Source organism: Dromaius novaehollandiae, chromosome 11 (assembly GCF_036370855.1).
Source record: "Dromaius novaehollandiae isolate bDroNov1 chromosome 11, bDroNov1.hap1, whole genome shotgun sequence".
Taxonomy (NCBI): domain Eukaryota; kingdom Metazoa; phylum Chordata; class Aves; order Casuariiformes; family Dromaiidae; genus Dromaius; species Dromaius novaehollandiae.
In genome coordinates this window covers 2,070,421-2,092,582 of record NC_088108.1, presented here as the reverse complement: position 1 = coordinate 2,092,582, position 22,162 = coordinate 2,070,421, and the positions used below count along the sequence as shown (strand labels likewise).

Below are 22,162 nucleotides of genomic sequence, written 5' to 3'. Positions count from 1 at the left end.
TGCGTTTCAGGTTGGGGGAAGAGGAGCCCAAGGGCGATAGTTGATGCTGGCACACTGCCCTTTGCCACGGGGCATCCCCTCCCGCCGCTCAGCCCCGTGCTGCTCCGGCACTGCCTGTGATGACGGCCTTTCAGAGATGCTGCCCGCTGGGCCCTGCTGTGGCATTTGGGATGCCGGGACACAGGGCCCTGCAAATCCCTTTTCTCCTGCCATAGCCCTAGCCACATGTCCCATCGTCACTGCTGCCCAGAGCCTCCTTCTCCCGCAGGCCTAGCTCTCGCAACATGCGCGGCTCTCCCACGGGCTTTCTCCACAGGGCACCAGCCCCAAAAGCTCCCCCCAAACCCGCCTCACTCCTGCTGCATCGGCACGCAGCTCTAGCTCCTCTCGGGGCTGGCGGAGAGCCCCGGCCTGCGCAGCGCTGGCTGCCAAGGGATGCTTCAGCATGGTCTGGCCCACGGCCCCCAAGACGCATGACCGGATTCCCGGTCGCAATGACCGATTCGGGCACCTCTGCCGGGGTGCTCAGCCTCGGGGCAGCTCCAGCCCATGCCCAGAGGCCCAGAGGCAGGGGAGCTCAGCCCTGTCCCGCTGCCCCCATAGGGCAGGGAGCTGCTGGAGGCCCCCAGAGCAGTGCCTGGCACGTGAGGAAGCAAAGCTGGGGAGAGGACAGCACAGCCTGGCCCTCGGGGCTGGGTAGCCCTGCCTGCCCCAGAGGGAGCTCAGCACCGCAAGGTGCCCCCCATCCCCCCTCCCCCATTCCAGACATGTTACAGAAGCTGCCAAGCCCCCCTGGGGGTCTCCTGTACCCTCTAACCCTCGGAGTCCCCCATGCAGCCCTACTGCCCGAGGGCTCCCTGTACCCCCACCCCCAAAGCACAGACACCCCCCAAGGGCTGCACAGCCCCACTGCTGCCCGGTCCGATGTCCCCATCGGCGCCCTCCTGCAGCTTGCAACCCCCCCAGGGGCTGCTCAGCCCCCGCGGTCCCCCCTCCTCCCCCAGGCTCCCCCGAGCCCGGGAGCCCCGGCCCCGGCCCGGGGGCCGCCGCCGTCCGTCCCCCGCAGCGGCCGCCATTGGGCGCCCGCTCGGCGGCGCGGCGGCTCCGCCGGCACCGGCCGCCGGCGCTGGCTCCGAGGGGGCGGCCGGGCCCGCGCCCGCGATGCCGCGGGGGGGGCGCCGGCGCCGCGGGGTGGAGGCGCTCGGTGCGGCGCGGCCCGGTGCGGCTCGGCGCGGCCCGGTGCAGCGCTGCGCGGCTCGGCCCGGTGCGGCGCGGCTCGGCCCGGTGCGGCGCGGCGCGGCGCGGCTCGGCCCGCGGCGGGGCTCCTCCCCGCTCGGCGCGGCGGGGCGGCGCGGCGCGGCGCGGCGGGCCCGGCGGCGGGGGAGGCATGGAGCCGGCGGGGAGCGGCCCGGGGGCGGTGGCGCTCTGACCACCTGGGCCGGGCGAGCCGCCGCCGGAGGATGGGCAACGCGCAGCGGAAGGCGCCGCGCAGCCAGCGGCGGGGCAGGATGCGCTCAGCAACAGGTACCGGGGGACGGGACGGGGCGGGGCGGGACGGGACGGGCCCCGCTCCCCGCGCTGCCCCCACCGCGCCCGATCCCGCGCTGCGGTGCCCCCCGGGCGCGCAGGCTCCCTCTACCCGGTGCCCCCGCGCTGTCTGGGTCTCTTTGCCGGCCCCACGCCGTGGGGTGGGATGCACCTCGCTATAGCAGCGGGGATGCACCTCGCTATAGCAGCAGGGACGCACCCCGCTATAGGAGCGGGGATGGGGGAGGCTTGTCCTTTGCTGCAGCCCCCCAGCTACTTGGTCCCTTTGGTTCGCTTGGAGGACACAGGGAGAGGTCACCTCCAACGAAGGGCTTTGCCAAGGGCTGGCAGGGCCGAGCGGGGCTCCGTGGGGCTCGCTATGGGGGCCTATCCCTGCCGCCCCGCTCGCTGTCGGTGTGTGGAGTAGGTGTTGACTCGTGCCCCGGGCTGCGGGGAGCCAGCCTGGGTTGTGGGGAGGCCTGCGCTCGCCGGCCCCAGAGCTGCACCCTGCCCAGTCGGGGAACCCATGCTTAGCCTCCAACGCATGTAGCCCCCAGCACACGTAACCCCCTTCTGCCGCAGCTCGTGAGGGAGATGGGTGTCTCCGAGGGATATCGTATAGCTAAATGTCTAAGGAAAGCAGAAACCCTAACAAATCTGCAAGGGGCATTTGGAAAGAGCGTGGCAAGTGGAGGGCTAGCTTGGAGCTGGGAGCGGGCGACTGAGTGCACTCGTGCTCTGAAACAGCCAGGTGGAACAAGCAGGACCTGTCTGGTCACTCCCTTGTCCCCACCTGGGCTGGCCCAGGCAGTTCAGCAACCCTTTCCAGACACTTGGAAGTTCAGCTTTCCTCCCTGAGCCAGCCCCGTCCCTGGAAATGCCCAAAAACCCGGGGCACGCTTGGGTCTGGCATTTCCCTTGGCTCTCAGGCCTGTCTAGGGTCCGTTTCCCCTAGCACCCCAGAGCGCGACCCCTTCCACTCTGCCTGACTTCGCTCTTGGAGACACTGCCCTTTACCTGGCCAGTGGCTCAAGAACAGGGATGTGGCAGTGCGGGGAGCAGCAGGGAACCTGCCAGCTCTGGGAGGGACCTCCAGAAAATTGCTTAGGAGCTGCATTAAAATGTGGAGTGATTGTCATAGCCCAAGTGACTGTTATAGCTTAATAATTAGCGGGCAGAGGGGGTGGAAGTACAGATTGCCTCTGTATAATTTTGCAGCCGCTGTAGTAGCAATTGTCAGAAAGGGCTGAAAGAGAGCAAAGAAAGCTTTGAGTTGCATGGGGGCTCAGGAGGGACTCCCCTGCTCAACTGGTCATGAGGGATGAAGGACGTTGTGCTGCCAGAGGTAGTGTCCAGCACCCAGCAAGTCTCCCTCAGCCCCTGTCTTGCAGGGAGCAGGCCACGGATGGAGCCTGGATTGCAACCTGTGCGCCCTCGGACAGGGCTGGGGTGCCGCAGGGTGCTGGCCTGCTCCCTGCCCACATCTCCTGACCTTGCTGACAGTCGGAGCCGGTGCAGCTCCGAGGGGGAACTGGAGCTAATCGCACTTCTGCATCATCAAAGGGATTCTTAGGAGAGCAAGCTGCAAATCACATTCCCAGCGCTGCTGGGAAGGGCCCAAGGGGGGCTTGCAAGGACAGCCTTCGTGGGGAAAGCTGGCCCGTCTCTCTCCTCGGGCACAGAGCACACGAGCTTCCCACAGTCGCAGGAATCTCATGCAGATAGATCTTCCTCCCTCCCTGCCCACAACCCCAGTTCCTTGCTTTCGCCCAGGCTGACTGCAGAGCAGAGCAGAGCTGCTCCTGGCTCCTGGCAGGGCCTGCCAACAACAGCTCTGCTAAGTCGGGAGAAATGTGATTTGCCCATCTGGCACTGGAGATCTCTAAACTCGTCTCGCGCATGGAGCGAAGAACACTTTGATGCTCCCAGACCGTTTAGGTTTGAGGCTGTTGGGATGTAATAGCTCAGGCATTCCTGAGCAGCTAGATACAGGCTTCCTTGTGGAGAGGCGGCGGAGCGATCCAGACTGGAGCTTATCTGCTGAGAAGAGGTCACTGAAACTTGATAACCCCTTGGGCCTCACATCCCCCAGAGAAACAGCCCTGCGGTGGCTCCCCAGCAGAGTGGGACAACTGCAGGGCCGGGCAGCCAAACCGCTGCAGCCAGCCTTAGGTCTACTGGCTATGTGGAGGAGATGGCTTGGGGAGCAGGGGTAGTTCTTCGTAACTTGGAGGGTTTTGCCATCAGTGTGGGCACAACCGTAGCCGGGCTCCTGGGAGTGGAGGATGGGGTCCCTCATGGAGCAGAGAGAAGGGAGACCTGCAGCTTGCTGGTGGCCACTGAGGCCAGGAGGTCACTTGACTAGGCTTGGGCAGGATTGTTCTTCCGTACGAGCAGAGCCAAACTCACCTGAGCAACTCCTGATGCATGTAGGTTGGTTTTGGTTGCTCTAGCCAGAGCTGCTCCACGCTGCTCTGGTAGAGCCTGTCAGGGAGGTGCCTCCCTCTCGGCTCAATTCTCAGGCTGGAATTTACTGCCTGTTGTCACAGCCCCTGGCTGTCACTCACTGTCGGAGCTGAGAGCTCTGCAGGAACGTGGATGAGCCCAACAGCTTCTGGCAGCAGGTGTCTAGGTCCATGCATACCTCAGTGTGGAGGGCAACACACAGAGGGGCCTTTCTTTCAGCGTCATCCCCGTTACTTAAAATGCACCCTTCCTCATGTGACAGAGGGATGTTGCCGGGTTGTACTTGGACAAGACTGCATGAACTTGGGGCACTCTGACCTTAACTCCAGCCACTGGGCGAAATTGTGTCTTTGATACACGTCTAGCACAGCCTGTTAGACTGGGGCTCTTGCCTCCCTGCGCCTCCTCCTTGCTTGCCCAAAGAGACAAGCAAGATGCTGTTTTCCATAGGCTGCTCCTGAACCCAGGATACCTGTTTACAAGTGGTGGTTTTCAAAAGGGCTGGTCGGAGAAGGCATCGTTGTCACGGGCTGTTGCAATTGCTGTGGCGAATTAGCATGTCTCCGTGCCCAGTGATTTGGCTGGAAGGTATCTCTCAGGTTACTGTGTCTGTCCCTGGCTGTCACGATAATTATGGGACGGGGTCCTGGAGGAGACACCAGTTGTGTGGGTGGGGAGATTAACTGGTGGGTGACTCACGCAAACCTGCTTCAGGTCTCACAAACTGAGGTGGTTTGTGCTGCGAAGTTACATAGCAGACAGTGAAGTGGAAGGGTGGGTGGGTGCCGAGAGCCTGCACATCCTCTGCGGGGCTGGCCCGAGCCTGGGCACACAGGCTTGCTGGTTAAGGGAGCGCGGTCCCGAAGGCAATGCGGTGCAGTGGTGGAGCACCAGCACCTGGCAGCTGCACCTGTTCTCTCCATGGCTCCGTAGTTTTCGCATTTTGGTCTCAGGTGAGCTTGTTTCGGAAAAACATCCTCAATGAATGTCCCTTACCACCACCTCTTTGCGCTTACCCTGTAGATGCCCAGGAGTCATTCTGATACACATCAGATGGGGGCTGGTCCTGAGATGTGGGAGAGCAAGGGAATCCATTGCTGGGTCCTCCTTGGCCTTGGCTGGCCTGCTTTGGGACAGATCTCCTAATTCCCCAATCTGTGAGAAACATGTATAAGTGTTGTTAGTTGCCAGTGTGTGAGTGAAGTGGCTTCTCCCGGCGTTTGGCCATCCTTTGACCACCTCATCCATTGGGTCTGCTGTGTTGCTGGGTACCTGGGAGCCCTGGGAAGGGGATGGATAGCAGCAGTCCTGCTCTGCTCTGTGTTGTGCTAGCAAGCCACAAGGATGGTCTGGGAAGGTGATCTGCTGGGACAGAAGACACGTCTGGTGTCGAGGCAGGTCAGTGAGGGGTCTGCAGAGAAAAAGGGAGCTGAGTGTGGACGAGCTCCCTGGAGGTAAGCGCAGGCTGCCTTGCTGCACGTCCAGAAGCCCATTTCCCAATGTGACCTGAGCGCTTGGGGCTGCATTCCTGTCTCTGCTGGAATTCAGGCTCCCAAGGGCCTCATTCCTCTGGGAAAACCAGGCTTAGATTTAGAAATCACTGGAGCACTTTGAAAGTGCTCCCCGAGGATCCTTTGCTTGTGGCTTTTGGAAGGAACCAAAGCAAGAGGAAGCTTGGGGGGCTCTTGCATCCTCCAGTGCAAAAGTTGGGTGAATTCAGGAACTTTCCGTACTTGCTTTCTTTTTTTCCTTTTTTTAGCTAAAAAATGTTCAGGGTTTGGGGTGAGAAGGCAGCTCCACCCAGCTGGGAGGCTGCAGCAGGCTCTGGGGTCAGGTCACTAGGCATTTATTTCCAGACAAGGATTTAAAGGGCTGCTCCAGCCAGAGTGCGCGGGAACGGCCGTGCTGTGCTGGGGAGGTGGGGGGTGACAGCGGGGAGGAGCAGCGAGCCTGTGCCGGCATCTCTCCGAGTCCTGCGTGGCTTTCGGAAGCTGGCCGGGCCATTTGGTTGCTGTCCCAGGCACGGCTGGGGCATGCTGTGGCTCCATGGGGAGCTCTGCTCAGCCCGTCCTTGCACTGGGACCCCATCCCCATTTGGGGCACTGCGGCGAAGAAGTGTGGAGGGAGGCACGAGCCAAGCAGGGGTCCCCCACACACACACGCATTGCCGCCCCCCGGTCTCGGCCGATGCCGGCGGCATCGTCTGTGCTGCTGGCCGCCGAGCAGGCGGGGTGCGTGGCGGGAGAAGGGGCTGTGCGCAAAGGCGGCCCCCCGCACCCCCCCTCCCCCTGGGCCGGTGGCAGGGGAAGGAAGAGGGGACGGGGCCGTGACAATGGGCTGCGGGGAGCTGACTCAAACAGCCGGTTCCTGGTCATTTCCTTTCTCTCTGGGCTGGAGAAAGGGCTCGGAGGCGGGGAAGGCAGAGGAAGCTCACCCCCATCCGCGTGCTTTTGACGCAAGGGCCGGTGGGCGAGCGGAGCGCGCAGCGGCCCGGTGCAGCCATGGCCAAGGCCGAGTCGCTCCTGCTGGCGCGGCACCGCGGAGGTAAGGCAGGCAGCGGGCAGCCGGGGCAGGGGCCGGCAGCCGGGGCGCCCCTCCGCCAAGAGGTTGCAGGCTTGACCCGGGCCCAGGTTAGCCCCGTTCGGGGCTAACGCGCTGGGGCACGGGGACGCGGAGGCTGGCCTCTGCGGAGGGCTTGCAGGAGGCACCGGGTTGGTGCCGCGTGTCTCTCGTCCCGCCTGGCCCTAACTACCGTGATTTCCCTTCTCTTTTCCATCCTTGCTGCTGTTCCCCAGCCTGCTGGGGTGTCGTTGCCCTGCTGGTGGCCACAACAAAGGCGCAGAGCCCCGCAGCATGCGCCTGCCACCGACCGCTCCTGGGGCCCTGTCCGAACCGCGGTGGGACTGACCCTGCCCAGCCCCGCGGTGCTGCACCCTCCCGGCAGCTCCCGCAGCCCTCGTCCGGGTGCTGGTGCACCCGCTGCCCGGGGCAGCAGGGCGGGCAGCAACGGGCCGACGCTCACGCCGGAGCCGTGCGGGGACCGCGCTGCCCTCGCCGTCACTCCCGCGGCGGCCGAATTCACATCTCGGGCCCCTTTGTCCCAGTTTCTGGCCGCGCTCCTCGCGCAGGCGACTTCCTCGCATTGTCCCGGGGCCTGGAGAGCGTAAAGAGCAGCAGGGCACAGGGGAAACGGCGCTTTCCTGCGAGCTCCCAGGCCCAGCGAGGGGCTGCAGCTCCTCCAGCCATGAGCAGCCCGTGCCCCCGCAAGACGTGGCCGAGGGGCGAGCACAGCCCAGGAGGTCCACGTGTGACCGGACCACCCCAGGCGGGCTGGGGAGATAGCTCCAGGGAGAAGCTAGCAAACAGCTGAGCCGTTTGGGGAACTGGGGGATGGAGCGGGTGCTCGAGCCTTGTGGTCCGGGGTGCAGTCGCCCAGGCTGTGGGAGGCTTGGCCTGGGGGCTTGCCTCGCCGTGGGGGTCCGAGGAAACCACCGCAGGCTGCGCGCCGGCCTGAGGACGGGCGTTGTTGCAGCCTGGGATGCTCAGGAGCATCTCAAGTGGGGGGTTGCAGGAGGGTGCCCTCCTTGCAAGGACTGGCCGGCTGATGCTGGGAATGGCCAGGAGCATCCTTGGCGGTTGCTGCGCCAGGTTTCCTGAGGCTCCAGGGAAAAATTTCTGCCTTTCTTTACCGGGGAAGCATGCGAGCTACAGGACTGCAATAGGCTGGAGGAAGTCGCGTTATCTGCTGGAGAGGGCCAGGCTTGCGGAGAGCAGTGATGGGCTGGCAGAAGGGGAAGGCCTGGAGGGGTCTGATCCTGTGGGCTGCTTTTGGAGGATGCCTCGCGGCAGGTTGGTCGGAGATCTGCAGTCCCTTTGGGCTTCTCCTGGTGCACAGGAGAGCCGAGCGAGGTGAGGAGGTAGGAGGGCCCGCATCCGCGGCCACGTCCAGACTGGCCATGGCAGCGGCGAAGGTTGCCGCGCGCGGGGCCCTTCCTGCTCCGGCCGGGCGCTTGACAGAATGAGGCCACCTCCCCGCGGCTCTTGGACCTTCAGCAAGGAGCAGAGTGAGTTCATCCGATGGCGAGCTGCAGCAGCAGGCCGAGCCCCGCTGAGAGCCCGGCCGCGTCCGCAGGCAGTTCCCGGCCCCGCAGCGGGAGCGGAAGGCGCGCGGCGCCTCGTCCTGGTCCCGCGCACGCGGCGGGGCTCACGGGCCAAGTCCTGCCCGCGTGGCTGCCGCGTCTGTGCCCCCTCCCCCGGCACCGGCTGCCAAGATGCCCCGCGAAGGTCTCACTTTCGTGGCTCCGGAGCCAAACAGAGCGGGCTCAGGTTTTAACTGGTGGCGCTGCCTCCACGTCAGAGCAGCCCCAGCGCTGGGAATGACAGACGCTGCCGGCGGGGTGGGCAGGGGGGGTGGGTGTCCCCACCCACAGCCAGCCGCTCAGCCTCCCACCCTGCAGCCCGCGGGGCTTTTGTGCGCTGCAGCTGCGAGACTCCCACTCAAAAGCACAATTGCAGAAGCCCACGGCGCCCTGGCCCCGGGCACGGCGCCCGGCTCCCGCTCCCGGCCGGCTGGCTCTGAGGATGCCCCTGCTCCCCCATGCATCCTCCCCCCTTCCCAGGTGATGTTTGCTTGAGTCGTTTCCAAAAGCTCTCAGGAAAGGGATCCCACACCCAGGCGGATCGCCTTGCCCCGCCGCTCCGGAGGATTTTCCCACTATCCAGCCTCGGCTTTTCTGCTGTAGGTGGACCTGGTTCCTCGCCATCGCCCTGCTGCTCTCCTTTTTCTGACGACGTCCCAGGAGCCGGTTGCTGCACGCAGCTAAGCAGTCTCCCTCTCCCAGCCGAAGCAGCCCCGTCCCTTCAGCCGTCCATCATCACTCGCGGTTTTGCTGCTCCCCTCCCAGCTATTTTGGTTTCACTTACATACGTCTTGGAGCGTGGGGCCCAAAGCTGAGCTGCTCAGCCTGCCGGACCCGGCCAGGGCCGGGGCCAGGGCGATGCCAGCCCGGGCAGGACTTGGCTTGGCACCTCGCCCGGCTGCGGGAAGTTGGTGCTGGCCCCGTTTATGCGGAGCAATGCAGCACAGAGAGATATAGTCCGGCCAGCAGTGCCACAAGCACGCCTGACCCGGCCGGCTGTGTCCCCCTGGGGACCTCGCTGGGCCGGACTACCTCCCCGGGGAGGACCCAGGCGTCCTGGCCCCCGGCTAGCCCCAAGGTGGTCCGCTGGAGGTTGGGCGGGAGCCGGGTCCCGCGGGGCCGGGGCCCTCGCCGGCGGTCTGACTGACAGCAGCTCTTTCGCTGTCACCGTTTCAAACCTCGCCTGTCTCCACGCGAGTGACAGCGGGCTGGTTGCTGTGGCAACAGCTCCCCGAGCGGCAGAGCACCCCACCGCTCCCCACGGGCCCCGGGAAGCGGGTGCTGAGCTCACACGAGGCCCCCAGGTGCTGGGGACAGCTGCAGGATCACCGGTGTCTGGCTGCCGCCCCGTGGGGGGAGAGGTGGAGGCGATGCATCCCAGAATCACTTGGGATCTAGCTTTTTATTTGTTCAAGGATCTCCTCACAGGCAGGTCTGGCAGGTGGTCTGCCCTGTCTGGGTGACATGTTGTTAACTCTGAGCCCTACTGATGGACTGTGATGTTATTAGTTATTTTGCTGCTGGTGGTTTTAGCAACATCTCGCACAACCCAACTTTCTTCCCACGAGCTGAATGACCCTCCCAGCTGCCAAACCCACCCACCCTTGCCAACAGCTTCTACAATACCATTATCTCCTGTCAGTACAAAAATCAGCTGATTGCCTGTGAAACAGGGAGAATAAGAAGGGTGCCTAGCGCCTGTGGCACATTCAGTACAGCAGGGTGGTGTTAATCTTTAATGAATTAAAGATTTAATTTTAGTTTGAGGCTGCTGCAAAAAACTGACTTGCTGTGCAGCAGTGGTGCTGCGTGCCAGGATTTTGCCATCCCATCCACAGTGGAGTGGATACGGCCTGCGGGCTGACGTAGCCCTGCCCTCCCCTTCCCAGGGATGTTTATGGCTGCAACGATCCTGCCTCATTCAGGTCCAGCTCCGTTTTGCCTGTAAATACTTTTGCACAACAAGTGGCTTGAAATAACCCACTGCCCCTCTCTCCCGTCCCTCGTCCTCCGGGGTTTTGGGAAGTTGCCTTCAGAGCTGGCAGTGTGTCTCCGGGCTCTCAGTGCAGTTTGCAGCCGTGCAGTAGGCAGGGAGATGATGTAGGACTTGGTGTAGCTACTGGGTGAAGCATCAAGCTGGCGGTTGTAGGCCGAGGCCAGATAGATTCAGACTGCTTCGGAGTCTGCTCTTTAGCGGTGGAGATATTTGCCGTTACTTAACGGTATTAAAGTCCAGATCGGTTTGTTGGTGCCCGGGTTCAAGGAGCAGCAGGCAAGCGTCTGCTGGCCGGCGTCGCGCTGGAGTCGGGTTAGCTACTGCATCTCTCCGCCGCAGCACTGCACCGCCGGGCACCGGGGCAGGGCCGGCCCCTGCAGCGAAGCCGCCCCACGGAGGAGCCTCGCCTGCCCGCGTGGGGGGAGACGCGCTGCCTGCCGTAGGGCCGGCACCTCGGCTGTCCCAGGCGAGCAGAGCTCTCCTTTCCGTGGGTGTTGGGGTTGTCAGTGGAGGAGCTGCTTTTTATTTCAAGGTTCGGACCAGGGTCGGTGTGCGGTCCCGGAGGCTGGCCGCCGTGCCTGAGGCGGTTGTGCGCGCGGCGGATTCGTTTGCCGTCAGGCGTCTCGGCGGGGCCGCTGGACCGGCATGCCCGAGTTCAGCGGGAGGTGAGCTTGGGGCAGGAAGCGCTTTCTGCCGTGGCTGCCAACTCCTGCTGCTCGCTATTTTCTGTTCCTCTCCGCCAGTCCCAGACCGGTGTGCGCCTTGGCTCCGTACCACGGGCAGTGTCACCGGGCTGCCTGCACCGAGAGCAGAGGAGCGTCTGTGCCGTCAGCAGGCCGGGCGCTCGCTCGAAGCCGCCGGCGTCCGCTTTTGGCACTGCCGTGTGTTGGCTCCTCCCGGTGGAGTCTGGGCTGCTGTCGGGATCGGTCTCAGCCTCGAAGTTTGCAGTCCTCCTCCGCCGGCGCTGCAGAGCTCGCCGGTGCGTTAGGACGAGCCGCTGTCGCTGGGCTGCCGCTGCACCACTACCCGTTGCCATGGCTGCTCTGCTAATGGTGCATCGCCCGCTGCCGCCGTTACATCATTCTTGTGGTGCCACTGCATCGCCGGCGGGGAGCGGAGCGGCAGGACCTGCGCTGCTGTCGCTTCGTGCTTTCTCGGCGCGCGCTTGAGGAGGAAAAGTTTGGTGGGGAGCCTGAGCAGGAGACGTCTCGCGGTAACTTCACCCTGGGCGGCAGCAGCTCTCGATGGCTCTGTCGAATCTCTCTGTGTGGCTTCGGGATGCGTGGGCAGGAGGTAATGCTGGGACAGTTGCCGGTGCTGAGCGCGCGCGATTCTGGGGCGATGCTGAGGGCACAGGCAGATATGCCGGTCTGTGCTCTGCAGCTGGCGGTCCTGCAGGGATGCCCTGCTCCTGGGAGAGAACGGACTGTGGCTCGAGCAGCAGCTCTGCTCTGGGCCTGAGGTGGGAAGCAAACTCCCTGGTGACTTCAGACCTCATCCTTCTACCACCAAAAAGTGTAATCCCAAGCAGCCGTGCCGTCCCAAAACCAAACGCTTGCTCGTGCTGCGTAAGAGCCTGCAAGATATTAAATTGCTAGTGGCACCCCTTGATGACACCTGCTGTGGCTGATAGTTTGCAAACCCCATAACTTGTGTAAAGGGTTTGGTGCACGCTCCCTGGGGCTGAGCTGGAGAAAGCTGAGTTAGAGGGCAGTGTACCCCGTGCAGCTGTATGCCTGTCCTCATGTGTTTAGAGGTATTTCACGAGACTTTTATGCTGGTTCCCAGCATGAGTTTAAGGATGTAGCACCTAAACCGTGCTGAACGTGGCCTGTGAAGCAAGGGGAAGTTGCATGAAAGGGGCAGGAGGACGTGTGCTGGGACCCAAGGCTGCCCTGGAGCAGAGCCTGCGAGGGCAGGGCTGGTTATTGCTTTTTGGGCTGGCACCCAGCCAGAGTCGCTCGCCCAGCGACAGCTCCGTTAGCGCACTCGTTCCTCAGGGCAGGGTCGGAGGAGGGAAGCGGAAGGGCGCCTGGGCCAGCTCCGTGCAACCACTCATGCCTCAGTTTCCCCCCAGCTCAGGTTGGGAATGCAGGAGAGGGCGCAGGACAGAGCCAGGCATCTGACTGTGCTCTCCAGGCCTCCCATTGCCTCCCGGAGACGTTTGCTATGTTTGCCTCCCCGGGGCACTGCTTATTTTGAGCCCGTCACCGATAAGGGTGACAGCTTGGCCCGGAGGAAGGTCCTGGGCCTTGGAGGTCACTGCGAAGGGCAGCGGGCTCTGCCCTGTCTGCACCGCTCCTCCACCAGCCGCTGTTTCCCTCTGCCGGGCTGCCGTCGGGGCCCTCCTGCTGCCGCCTGGGGATCCTGGGTGCCACCGGACGCCTGGGCAGGGCTTCGCTGGAGAAGCGGCATGGCCCAGCGGGTAGGGTGCTGCTCTGGGCCCCTTCCCGAAGGCCGCGGGAGACACGATGGTGTCTTGTGCCTCCCCGGAGCTCCCTAGAGGGGACATAGCTGGGTTTTCTGCCTTGCGCCTCCACTTTTCATACTCGTCGTCATGTAGAAGTGATGCAGATGTGAGGCCCAGAGTGGCTCGTGGCCCATGGGACTTGGCTCGGACCACGAAGACACCCAGAGCTGGGTGGCCGCAGGAGACAGGCTGGGTGTGCAGCTCCACTTGGAGACCTCCTTGGCCCAAGGTGATCTAGCAGCTCCTCTTCCACGGAGACACTGGGAAAGGTTTCTCGGCATTCCCATGGCAACTGTGGGACTTGCACTAACATCCCAAACTTGCTCTTGGAACGAGCCCGCGCCTGACTGCTTGCAAAAATAGCCTGGCCCTCAGGACAGCATTATCAGCCCTCGAGGCTGGCTGGGGGCCAGGGCTGGGTCGCTGGCTCCTTGTGCCACGTTGCAGAGCCACTGCGGGTGCCGGCCCATGCGAGGCAGCCCTGCTCCGGCAAACGCTGCCGAGGGGACAGCCAGGGCTGTGCCAGGGGCCCAAAACGTGTCCAAGCACCTATTCCCAAGGAGCAAAAGCCAAAAGCGTAAGGGGGTTAAGCTCACCCTCTTGCCCACAGTTAAGAGAGCTGTGCAAGCCCAGGCACAGCCCCTCGTGCCATGGCTTACGGGCACCGGAGCTGGCTGAGGGATGCTCAGCTTGCTGTCTTCCCTTTGCTGACCCCTTCTCCCTCTCTCCTCCTGCCGCTTCTGCCGGGAAGGTGCAACCAGCCCAGCCGGTGCCTCCGAGACAGCATCTCTGCTGCGCGTGTCAGCTCGGGACAGCACCGTCTCACTTGTTTTTTTTCCAAATGAACACGCATCTGCCAAGCTTTCCATGGGCGGGAAGCCCTGCAGGAGCGGTTCTGTTTTCTGTAGGGCATGGATGCCCTCTCCCTGTCCACCCTCACGCTGCAATCGCCCCGGTTGCCCCAGCTTCAGGCGCTGGCTGGTCCGCGCGTGCCCCTGGGGCCATGGGGCGGGAGGGGTGCGGGGGGAGCACGGGCGGTGCCGCGGTCCGCGCGGCAGGGCCCGGCAGAGGGGTGGCGAGCGTAGCCGAGGTCGCGCTTCCCCTTTGCACAAGGGCGGCCCCGGGTTTCAGTGCTGCGGTTTGCTCACGTGGTCCGAGCCCCTAGGGCGGGTGCCGGGGACTGGCGAGGGCGCCGGGGCCGCCCAGAGCGAGCAGGGCTCCGGGCAGCACCCGGGGGTGCCAGGCAGCGGGGATGAAGGCCACCTAGGTAAGCTGCCTGGCTTTGTTATTGCTGCTCTGGGGAAGGCAGCTGAGTGATGCAGGAGGCCAGCGCTGGAGAGGGCTTTGGTGGAGGTGGAGGTGGCACAGGGCCTAGGGGGCTTGGGGCTTCTGGCATGGACACCTCACCCCACCTGGGGAGCTCACCGCCTCCGTCGGCAGCAGTGTGGGGGTCCCGGGCTGTGGTTTGGGAGTGTCTCCAGCTCACCGGCGGTCCGCGGGAGATGCTGCTGGGTCCGTGGGAGATGTTGCGGGCAGCTGTATGAGGGACAGCCCTGGGCCTGGGCAGACAACTGGAGCAGGGAACGAGCCGGCGTGCCCCGTGGGCAGGAGTATCATTGCCTGCTGACCGCGCCATGAGGCCGAAGGCTGGGTCTGCAGCGAGGCAGGTGGAGCGGCGCGGAGAGCCAGGGCACGGTGTGGGTTACTCGCCGTTCTCTGAGGCTCAGCTCTGGGGTCTGGCTGAGTTTTACTTCTCAAAGGTGCTGTCAGGAATGGAGGGGGCTGTGGGCAAGAGGGATGCAGTGGAGCAGAGTGACACCCTCCGACTTGCAGAAGAGAGTAGGTCTGGTGGCCAGAGCCCATGGGGGTGAATGTGTGCCCCAGGGTGGTCCCCGGCTCCCTCAAGGCCTTCACCCATCCATGCCCCCGCCTCGGCCCTGGCTGCCTTCCCGCAGCCACGTAGGCTCATGCTTTTGGGGAGGTGCCCGGGCCCTGCTCCGTGCACGTCCCACACTCCTGGCCCCGTTCTCCACCAGACAGTGACATTGCTGGGACAAGGCAGCGTGGCTCGAGCTGCTGCGTGCCTGGAAGTGGCTGTGAGCTGGGCTCATGCCAGCATGGCACTGCTGCTTCCCAAGCCTGAGCCCTCCAGCCCCGCAGGGCTCGCCATGCCTATTTTACCATGACCCAGACCGCATCATGTCTGAGGCCCCCCCACCAGCCCTCTGGCAGCGCTTTGCTCTTTGGAGTTGGGCGCTCTTATGCAAACCAAAGTTTTATGCTGCTGTCAAGGCAAAGCAGCTCTGCAGAAAGAAATTTCCCTGCACAGCCCCAGTGGAGCACTGGCCTCGGGGAACAGCTCGGCACAGCGGGCGAGCTGCAAGCCAGGCTGCAGGGAGCGAGAGCCCCATGTTAAAGGGTGCCCACTTGAGAGTAAAAGCAGGACATGGCACTTTCTTGTGCCATCCCTTTCTGCCTCCCCGCAAGAGGAGCCCACTGTCTGGGGGTCTCTGCCAGCACCCCCATCCTCTCCAGGCACCACTACATGGCAGGCATCAGACTAGGGGCAGGAGCAGCGAAAACCACATTCCTGCTTGAAAACTTGGCTCTGTGTTCACCCGGAGCGGGGCAAATTTCATCCCCCCTCTGCTCAGGTTGGGGCAGGACAGTGCATCACCAGCTCTGCCCCAGGAGCATCCGCAGCAGCTGCCCTGTAGCGGCCCCCGGGGATGCAGGCCCTCTGCACAGGGGCAAAGACTCAGCATGATCTGCACACACACACAGACACCTCTCGGTTGATATGGAAACAAGTCAAATTATTTAAAGAAAAAAAAAGTCTTGTGTTAAGTCACGTTGTTATGGTAACACAAATTATAAAAGTAACTAGGCTAGGGATGTGGCACGTTGCTTTTGGATGCTGGGCGTTGTGCAAACTCTGCCGCTGGGCTAACCCGGTGCGGAGGGGGAAGGGAGGGCAGGCAGCACGGTCAGGACGGCAGCGGGAGCAGCGCGGGCGATGCTCGGGACGCGGTGCTTGGCGGACCGGAGGAGCAGGGGGAGAGGTGGCCCCGGGGAGCTGGGCTGGCCGCACCAGGCTCCAACGGCAGGGAACCGGATGCGGGAAGAGGGGGGACACGGCAGCGGGGCTGGGAGGAAATCCGCCTGTTGGTGTCTCCTGCAAGTAACAGTGCAGGGGGGTGCTGGGAAGCCAGGACCTGTTATGTGTAGTTGTCCTCTACCAACCCGTCCAGCACAGGCAGAGCTTCCCGGGGGCTGTTCCGTGCACCAGGCACTGCTGCTTTCTTTGCCTCCTCTCGTGCTTCAGGTGGGGGCTGGCATTTACCAGCGCACCCCAGCCCGGAGGCAGCTGCATTTTATCCGCTGGCGCGCAGAAGTGCTCGCCAGGCTGGGGCACCCCGTAGCGCTGCGGGAAGGGGAGAGGGGAAGTCGGTGTCACGCAGGAAATAGGAGTGCCTGGTCTCTGCTGCGGCCGGGGCTGGGGACACGCGCGCAGCCCAGAAAGCCCGCCTGAATCCCTGGCACCACTGGAAAGCCTGCAGGAGGTCTCCAACCCCCCAGGTCCCTACGCTTGGCACTATGTCCCCCCTAAATGCATGTTAAACTTGGGAGATTTACCCCTTTGGCCAGAGGTGCCATAAAAGCTGCTCATCTCTTTGGAGTCAGACCTGCTGCCACAGCCCAGGAAGGGCGGCTGGGTGCAGATCCAATGCTGAGAGCTCTCCGTTCTGGAGGGGATGATGGCTGGGCTGTGTTAGCAACAAGCCAAGCACAGAGTCTGGAAGCGATGGGGGTCGGTCCCCAAATTGCTGTGCACTGGAGCTCCTAGGACTTTGCTTAGCAGTGAGCAAAAAAGGGGAGATGAGGCCCCAAACTCCAACCAGGGTGCAAACTGTGGCCAAGGTGGTCCTGATGCTGCTGGGTGACTGCAATTGATGTTGCAGCCACTTGTCACTTCTGTGGGCCCGGGGAAGACATGTGCGGTGTGATTTGACATGTGCCGGGGACCCTGGGCTGGTGTCAGCATTCGGCCTGACCTCAAACTTCCCCAGAGTTTGAGCGTGTTCAGCACCAAGGCTGGGCTGAGGCAGCCGATAACACTGACCACACACACACAACCTGGGCAAAACAGGGCTGCAGGCTGACGTCTGCCACGCTGGGAGAGGCCGGAGAGCCCGGGCCATGCCCCATCCTCGCCCCACAGCAGATGGACACAGGCTAATTAGTGTCACGGTCCTGGCAGCCAAGCCATGGGCCATGTTGTAAGACAGGCCGAAGGGGGGTCTGCCCCCAGTCCGTGAGCCACGGGGTGACACCAGGCCGGTGTCAAGCCCAGTGGTCCCTCCTGGCATGTGGCCCGCAGCCGGTGTGCTGCTGAGGACACTGCCCAGGGCCAAGAGCTCCCCTCCAGAGGAGCCACAAGCTTGTCAGTGCTTAGCAGCAGGAGGCATGTGGATGCTGCCCTTGAGCTGTAGACCCACAGCCAGGCGACGGGCAGCGGCACAGGACCTCACACAGCGCCCTGTGCCCAAGGCAACCGGAGCACAGTTTGGGCTCTCATGCCAGGCGCAGCTCTGTGTCGGCCATAGCCAAGGCGCCGAAGGCCTACCATGAGCAAGAGCCCAGTCCCAAGTTGTCAGCCGGGCTGCAAAACAGCCTGTCCCTCCTCTGCCTGCACCAGTTCCAGGGGCTGCAGATCCAAGGTTGGAGGAAGATCATCCCTACAACCTGACCATGGATGAGAAACGCCCTGGTCTTCCTCCCAGTGTCCACCAAACGGCTGTTTCAAAGCTCCCATGCAGGAGGCAGAGGCAGAACCAGCTTTGTTTTCTGCTCCCGGAGAGTGGGGGAGGCTCAGGGATGCTCCGATACACTAACCAGGCAGCGTGCGTTTGTGAGATGGTGCAGCACGGGCACCTCGGCGCCAGGTGCCCGCGAGGGCACTCCCTCTGGAAGGAAACCACTCTGAGTAGGAAATCCACCTCCTCTTTTGTGGAGCCTTTCTCTGGAGCGGAGGTGCTGGGGCTGCAGGGCTTCCCCCTGCAGAGCACCCTTTGTTTGCCGTAGCACAGCTCAGCTCCCAGCACACCCAGCTCCCTGCAGAGACCAAGTCCTTCCCCAGGGACTCTCCCCACTGGCAAACACCCGTATGAGTATTTCAGAGGGCCTGGGCCTGACCCAACCCCACAGAATTTTCTTTCCCATGAGACCTTTCTAATGCACCCACCTCTGGGGCACAGCATGTTAAGGAAAGGGAGTGGGAAGGTGGAGGAGGTGCAGGGAGGTACCCCACCGAGCTCAGCACTCTTCTGAGCCGGCGGTCAGGTCTGGGCTGTTCTGGCTGGCCGCTCATCACCCTGTGCCCAGGACTGATGCTCGGGGGAAAAAATGCTGGAAGAAGGTCACGCTCACAGCTGATGTGATTGCCCCTTCTCCAGCCCCTGGAGCTGCAAGACCCTGGAGCCCGTAGTGGGCGAGGGGCTGCAATCCATGTTGGCCATGCAGGCTGCGGGAGCAGGGCCTGCGTGCAGAGCTAGCTGTGCTGGGAAGGACATCATTCTTGCAGTGTGAGGACTGGGGGCCTCACGGCATTGCTCCCCAGGGGAATCTTCCCTGCTCCTGGGGAATAGTGCTCCACCCCACCCCACCCCCACCCCCACAGCAAGGCCCAAGCAGGAGAGGTCCTATGCGCTTTCCAGAGGGCTAACAGCAAAACATCTCCAATGAGGGGGGACACAGGGTGAACCGAGGGCAGGAAGCTGAAACAGTGTGGCAAAATGCCCCTTGTCCTTTTATGCCTTCATTTTAGCTTGCCAGGTCTGCTCTTCTGCAGCAAGGAGGTTGCTTCACTGCTGCAGAGTTGCTTCCTGCTCTTAACCCAAGAACAGCTGTGCAGTTACACAGGGTGATAGGGCTTTCTTCCTTCCCCAATTTCACCTCTCTCCCTTCCTGACCAGTTCTAGCAGCCCATGAGAAGGCCCAACGGCCAGCCAGGGCCCCAGAGAAGTGTGTCCAGGCCCCACTGGCAGTGTTGCTGGTGGGGTCCAGCCCTGCATGGCAGCATGGCCTGCAGAGGAAGCTTTGCCAAGCATGATGCAGGCAAGGCACATCTGAGTCCTTGTATTCCTGGACCTGAGCAAGCAACCAGGGCAGCTTCATGCCAAAGGTCCCTGTGCATGCAGAAGGCACCTCAGGGCCACAGCATGCCGTGGGCTGCCTGTCTGTTGTGATGAGACCTGTGTAGATCCTGCATCCCCAGGTGCCCGGCTTGAGGCAGTTCAGTGTAGGTCACCACCCCATAGCGATGCTTGTGGGAAACCCCCACTGCCTCCCTCTCATTCTGGTCTTTCCTCCCCACAGCCACCTCTAACCTAGACCTCGAGAGCAAGAAAGCTGCCCATGCCAAGCTGCCATGGCAGCAGCCGGTGAACGTGTTCCTGGCCTCCGGCCGCCCGCCAGGCATGGAGCAGCTGCACCAAGAGGCCCAGCTCAACCTCCAGAGCTTGCTGCAAGGTAGAGGGACTAGCGGTGGGCTGGGTTAGGGTGACAAGAACAGGCACAGCTCTGTCCCCTGCTCCTTGGCTCGCCAGCAGGAGCCAGGATACCTACTCGGTTCCTGTGGCAGACAAGGCTCCTACAAGGTTTGTGGCTAGCATGGTAACCCCAGTCTGCTCTTCTGCACAGCCCCACACAAGAATTGCCCAGGATATGCTACAGCCATGACTGTAGGAACCAGCAAGATCATGCTTTAAAAAATCACTGCTGGCAACATAGACCTCAGCACAGCCTGGGTAAATTGTTCTGGGGGAAAATTCTTCCTGTTCCACTGCAGGATCATCAGGCCTCCCCTTCCCATCACCAGCTCATCTGGTATCTATACATGTTAGGGTAATCTCCCCATATGCAGTTGTCCAAGCCACTCATCAGACTTTGCAAAGCCATAAAAGTCAGGCTCCCACATGCTCCTGGGTTGGTCCCAGCCCTTACACCTCTCTCACAGCTCTTTTTGGGACCTTCTGCACTTGCCAGTCTCCTTTCAGTCTCCCTTCACAGCACTCTGGCTGTGGCATCACTCCAGATGCACATCCATCATGGACACAGGAAGAGCCGATGCTCACGCCAGAGGTCCCTCTCTGTTCAGCAAGGCTTGGCTATGCTTTCCCATCACCAGGCTGTCCTGGGCACTCATTTACATGGCACCTCTGCGCACAGCCGACAGCCCAGCTATAAAGCTGAGGTCTAGGTAACCAAGAGATGCAGATCCATTTGCTCCAGCAACCCATCCTCTGATCTTGTTTTCTCCCAGTCACTACTAAAACATCAAAGCAACCAAGGCAAAGAACTGGCCCCTGGGGCCTCCTGGACACCCACCAGCCCCACGGCATTTCTGCCTGTGAGGACCTGGCAGTTGATTTGTTTAATCTAATCAGCATGGCTGTTGATTTTGTTTCCTTCCAATTTCTTAATCAAGATGTCACATGGTCTTAAATCAGATGCTTTACAGGCATCGATTAGATCAGCAGCCTGGCCTTTCTCCAAGTTGTAATCTCATTAAGCTAGTCTGATCAGACCTGGTTTCCATGAGGCCACAATGGCTGGCATTAATTAACTCAACAATTACAGGATGGGGAGACATTGAGTTCCCTCCTGGCCATCCCCGGTTGTATTTGCTTCCCCTTGAGTCCTGGCACTTTCCTAGGCAGCTTTTCTTGGACAAGCAGTGGGGGCTGGCAGGGTCCAAGCTGTGACTTGAGAGTCCCAGCCCTGGACTTCTTCCCCAGGGTTTGCTGGTGGCACGTGTGGGTTTCCATTCTCCACGTCCTGTTCCTCCTGTTCGTTGCCTAAGTCCACCTGCCTGTGGTGATGAGGGACCCAGACAGCCAGTCGGTGTCACACTGGTGTACCCATGAGCACAGCTAGCCCTGCAGCTGGCCCACGACTTCACACTGCATGTCCTGTGTCTTCTGCGGATCTACCAGTGAGCTCCACAGTGGGGCCAGAGCCAGCGGACCCCTGGCAAGCTGGATCTGCCATCATCCTATCCTGCAGACCTATGGCAGACATGGGCTGCGCTCCAGAGTGCCTTCTTGCTCCTCCCTGTCCACCTCTCTTCCCCTGCAAATGTGAGTGCACAAGATCCAGGCAGGATGGCCAGGGCCATTCATAGGCCCTCTTAGCACCCACCTTGTCCCTGGGGGCAAAGCTTTCACCCTGGAGCACGCAGAGGCTGCTCAACCCGCAGGTTAGAGCAACACCCTGCCATTTGTCTTGCAGAAGAGTATGAGGAGCAGTACACAGAGACCAGGGTCACCGGGCAGACCTTCCGCGCCGCCAGCCACCTGCCCCCAGACACCCCCTCTGAGCCGTCACCCCGGCCCCCACCTGCCAAGCGTCTCGAGTTTGTGCTTATGGTGAGTCCCTGGGTCCCCCACTTTGTCCCAGGACACTGGGCAGCCGCTGCGGGTCCCGGTGGGAGAGACGGGCCCCTCTGCCCATGCACATCTGCAAGGGTGGCAGGGCAGGGAGGTACCATTCCAGCATCACCCAGAGAGGAGGGGTTGGTCTGGTGAGCCAGGTAGCAGGGCCAAGAGTGGCCTTTTCTGTCCATCCCTCATCCCTCCTCCTTCCCCCAGGAGTGGCTTTAGTGGTTCAGATTCCTTTTTTCCCACAGCCCCCAAGCCGGCGAGCAAACGAAGATCAGACCACCACTACCACACTTGGTGTGAGGCCTCCCGAGGCCTCCCTGAGCCTCCCCACCACCCCGGACAAGCAGACAGCCTGGACCAGGGCCTTCCCCCTGCCCACCGTGGAGGAGAAGCAGTGGCACCAGTCCTGTTCCATCCAGACCAACATCGTCCCCATCAATGTCTCTGGTAGGGCAGCACCTACATGTTACGGTTGGAAAGAGATGCTAGAGGCAGCCCAGGCCAGGCAGCGACCCCATCATCTTGCTCTCAGCAGGTTGTAGAGCAGTGGGAAGATAGGCTGGAACTGCAAACCTGTGTCCTTGTAGGCTAGGACAGCACCCAGGGCAGGGGGGCAGCAGGGTCTTGCTCATGTGTGTCATTTCCAACCATCTCTTTTGCCATCTCCAACTTTGTGCTTCTGATCCACTGGTCACGCCACAGTCTGATCTTTCATTTCTGCCACGTTAACCAGCCGTCGTGGTCTGTTGTCACCTTGGCTCTCATTGTGCTCAGTACGACCTGCCTGTCTCACCTGTCCATCCATCCGTCCGTCCCTGCAGGGCTGCAACTCCCAAGCTCTAGATCTACCAGGTCCTTCCGGCCTCAAGCACTGCATTTTGTCCCACACACATGCTCTGCCCCGAGGCATCACTTCCATTATGCAAGGGCAAGGTGTGCTTCAAAGCCCTGTGGCCTGCAGCTGAGCAAAATACACCTCCTGAAGGCAGAAGATGTCTTTCTGCCTTTTTAGTTACTCCTCTCTGTGGTGGAGAGATTTTCGGGAATCAGGATGGTTCCTCTCCCAGTCCTGCAGCGATATAGGTCCAAGGGACCCTGCAGCACTCTGTGTCATTGGGGT

At 62.1% G+C, this 22,162-nt stretch overlaps 1 protein-coding gene across 4 annotated transcripts in view; it reads left to right on the top strand.

The window, feature by feature from the left end:
- NHSL2 (NHS like 2) overlaps positions 1-22,162 on the top strand; it is a 52,268-nt gene that overhangs the window by 19,322 nt on the left and 10,784 nt on the right. For 2 of the 4 annotated variants that reach the window (XM_064517995.1, XM_026107800.2), the window contains exons 2-4: positions 18,977-19,129; positions 20,891-21,027; positions 21,288-21,489. In XM_064517995.1, the coding sequence (XP_064374065.1) occupies positions 18,977-19,129; positions 20,891-21,027; positions 21,288-21,489 (492 nt within the window). Of the gene's footprint in view, positions 1-1,406; positions 1,525-10,987; positions 11,422-18,976; positions 19,130-20,890; positions 21,028-21,287; positions 21,490-22,162 lie in introns of those variants that run through there. The other 2 variants (XM_064517996.1, XM_026107799.2) reach the window with 2 other exon arrangements.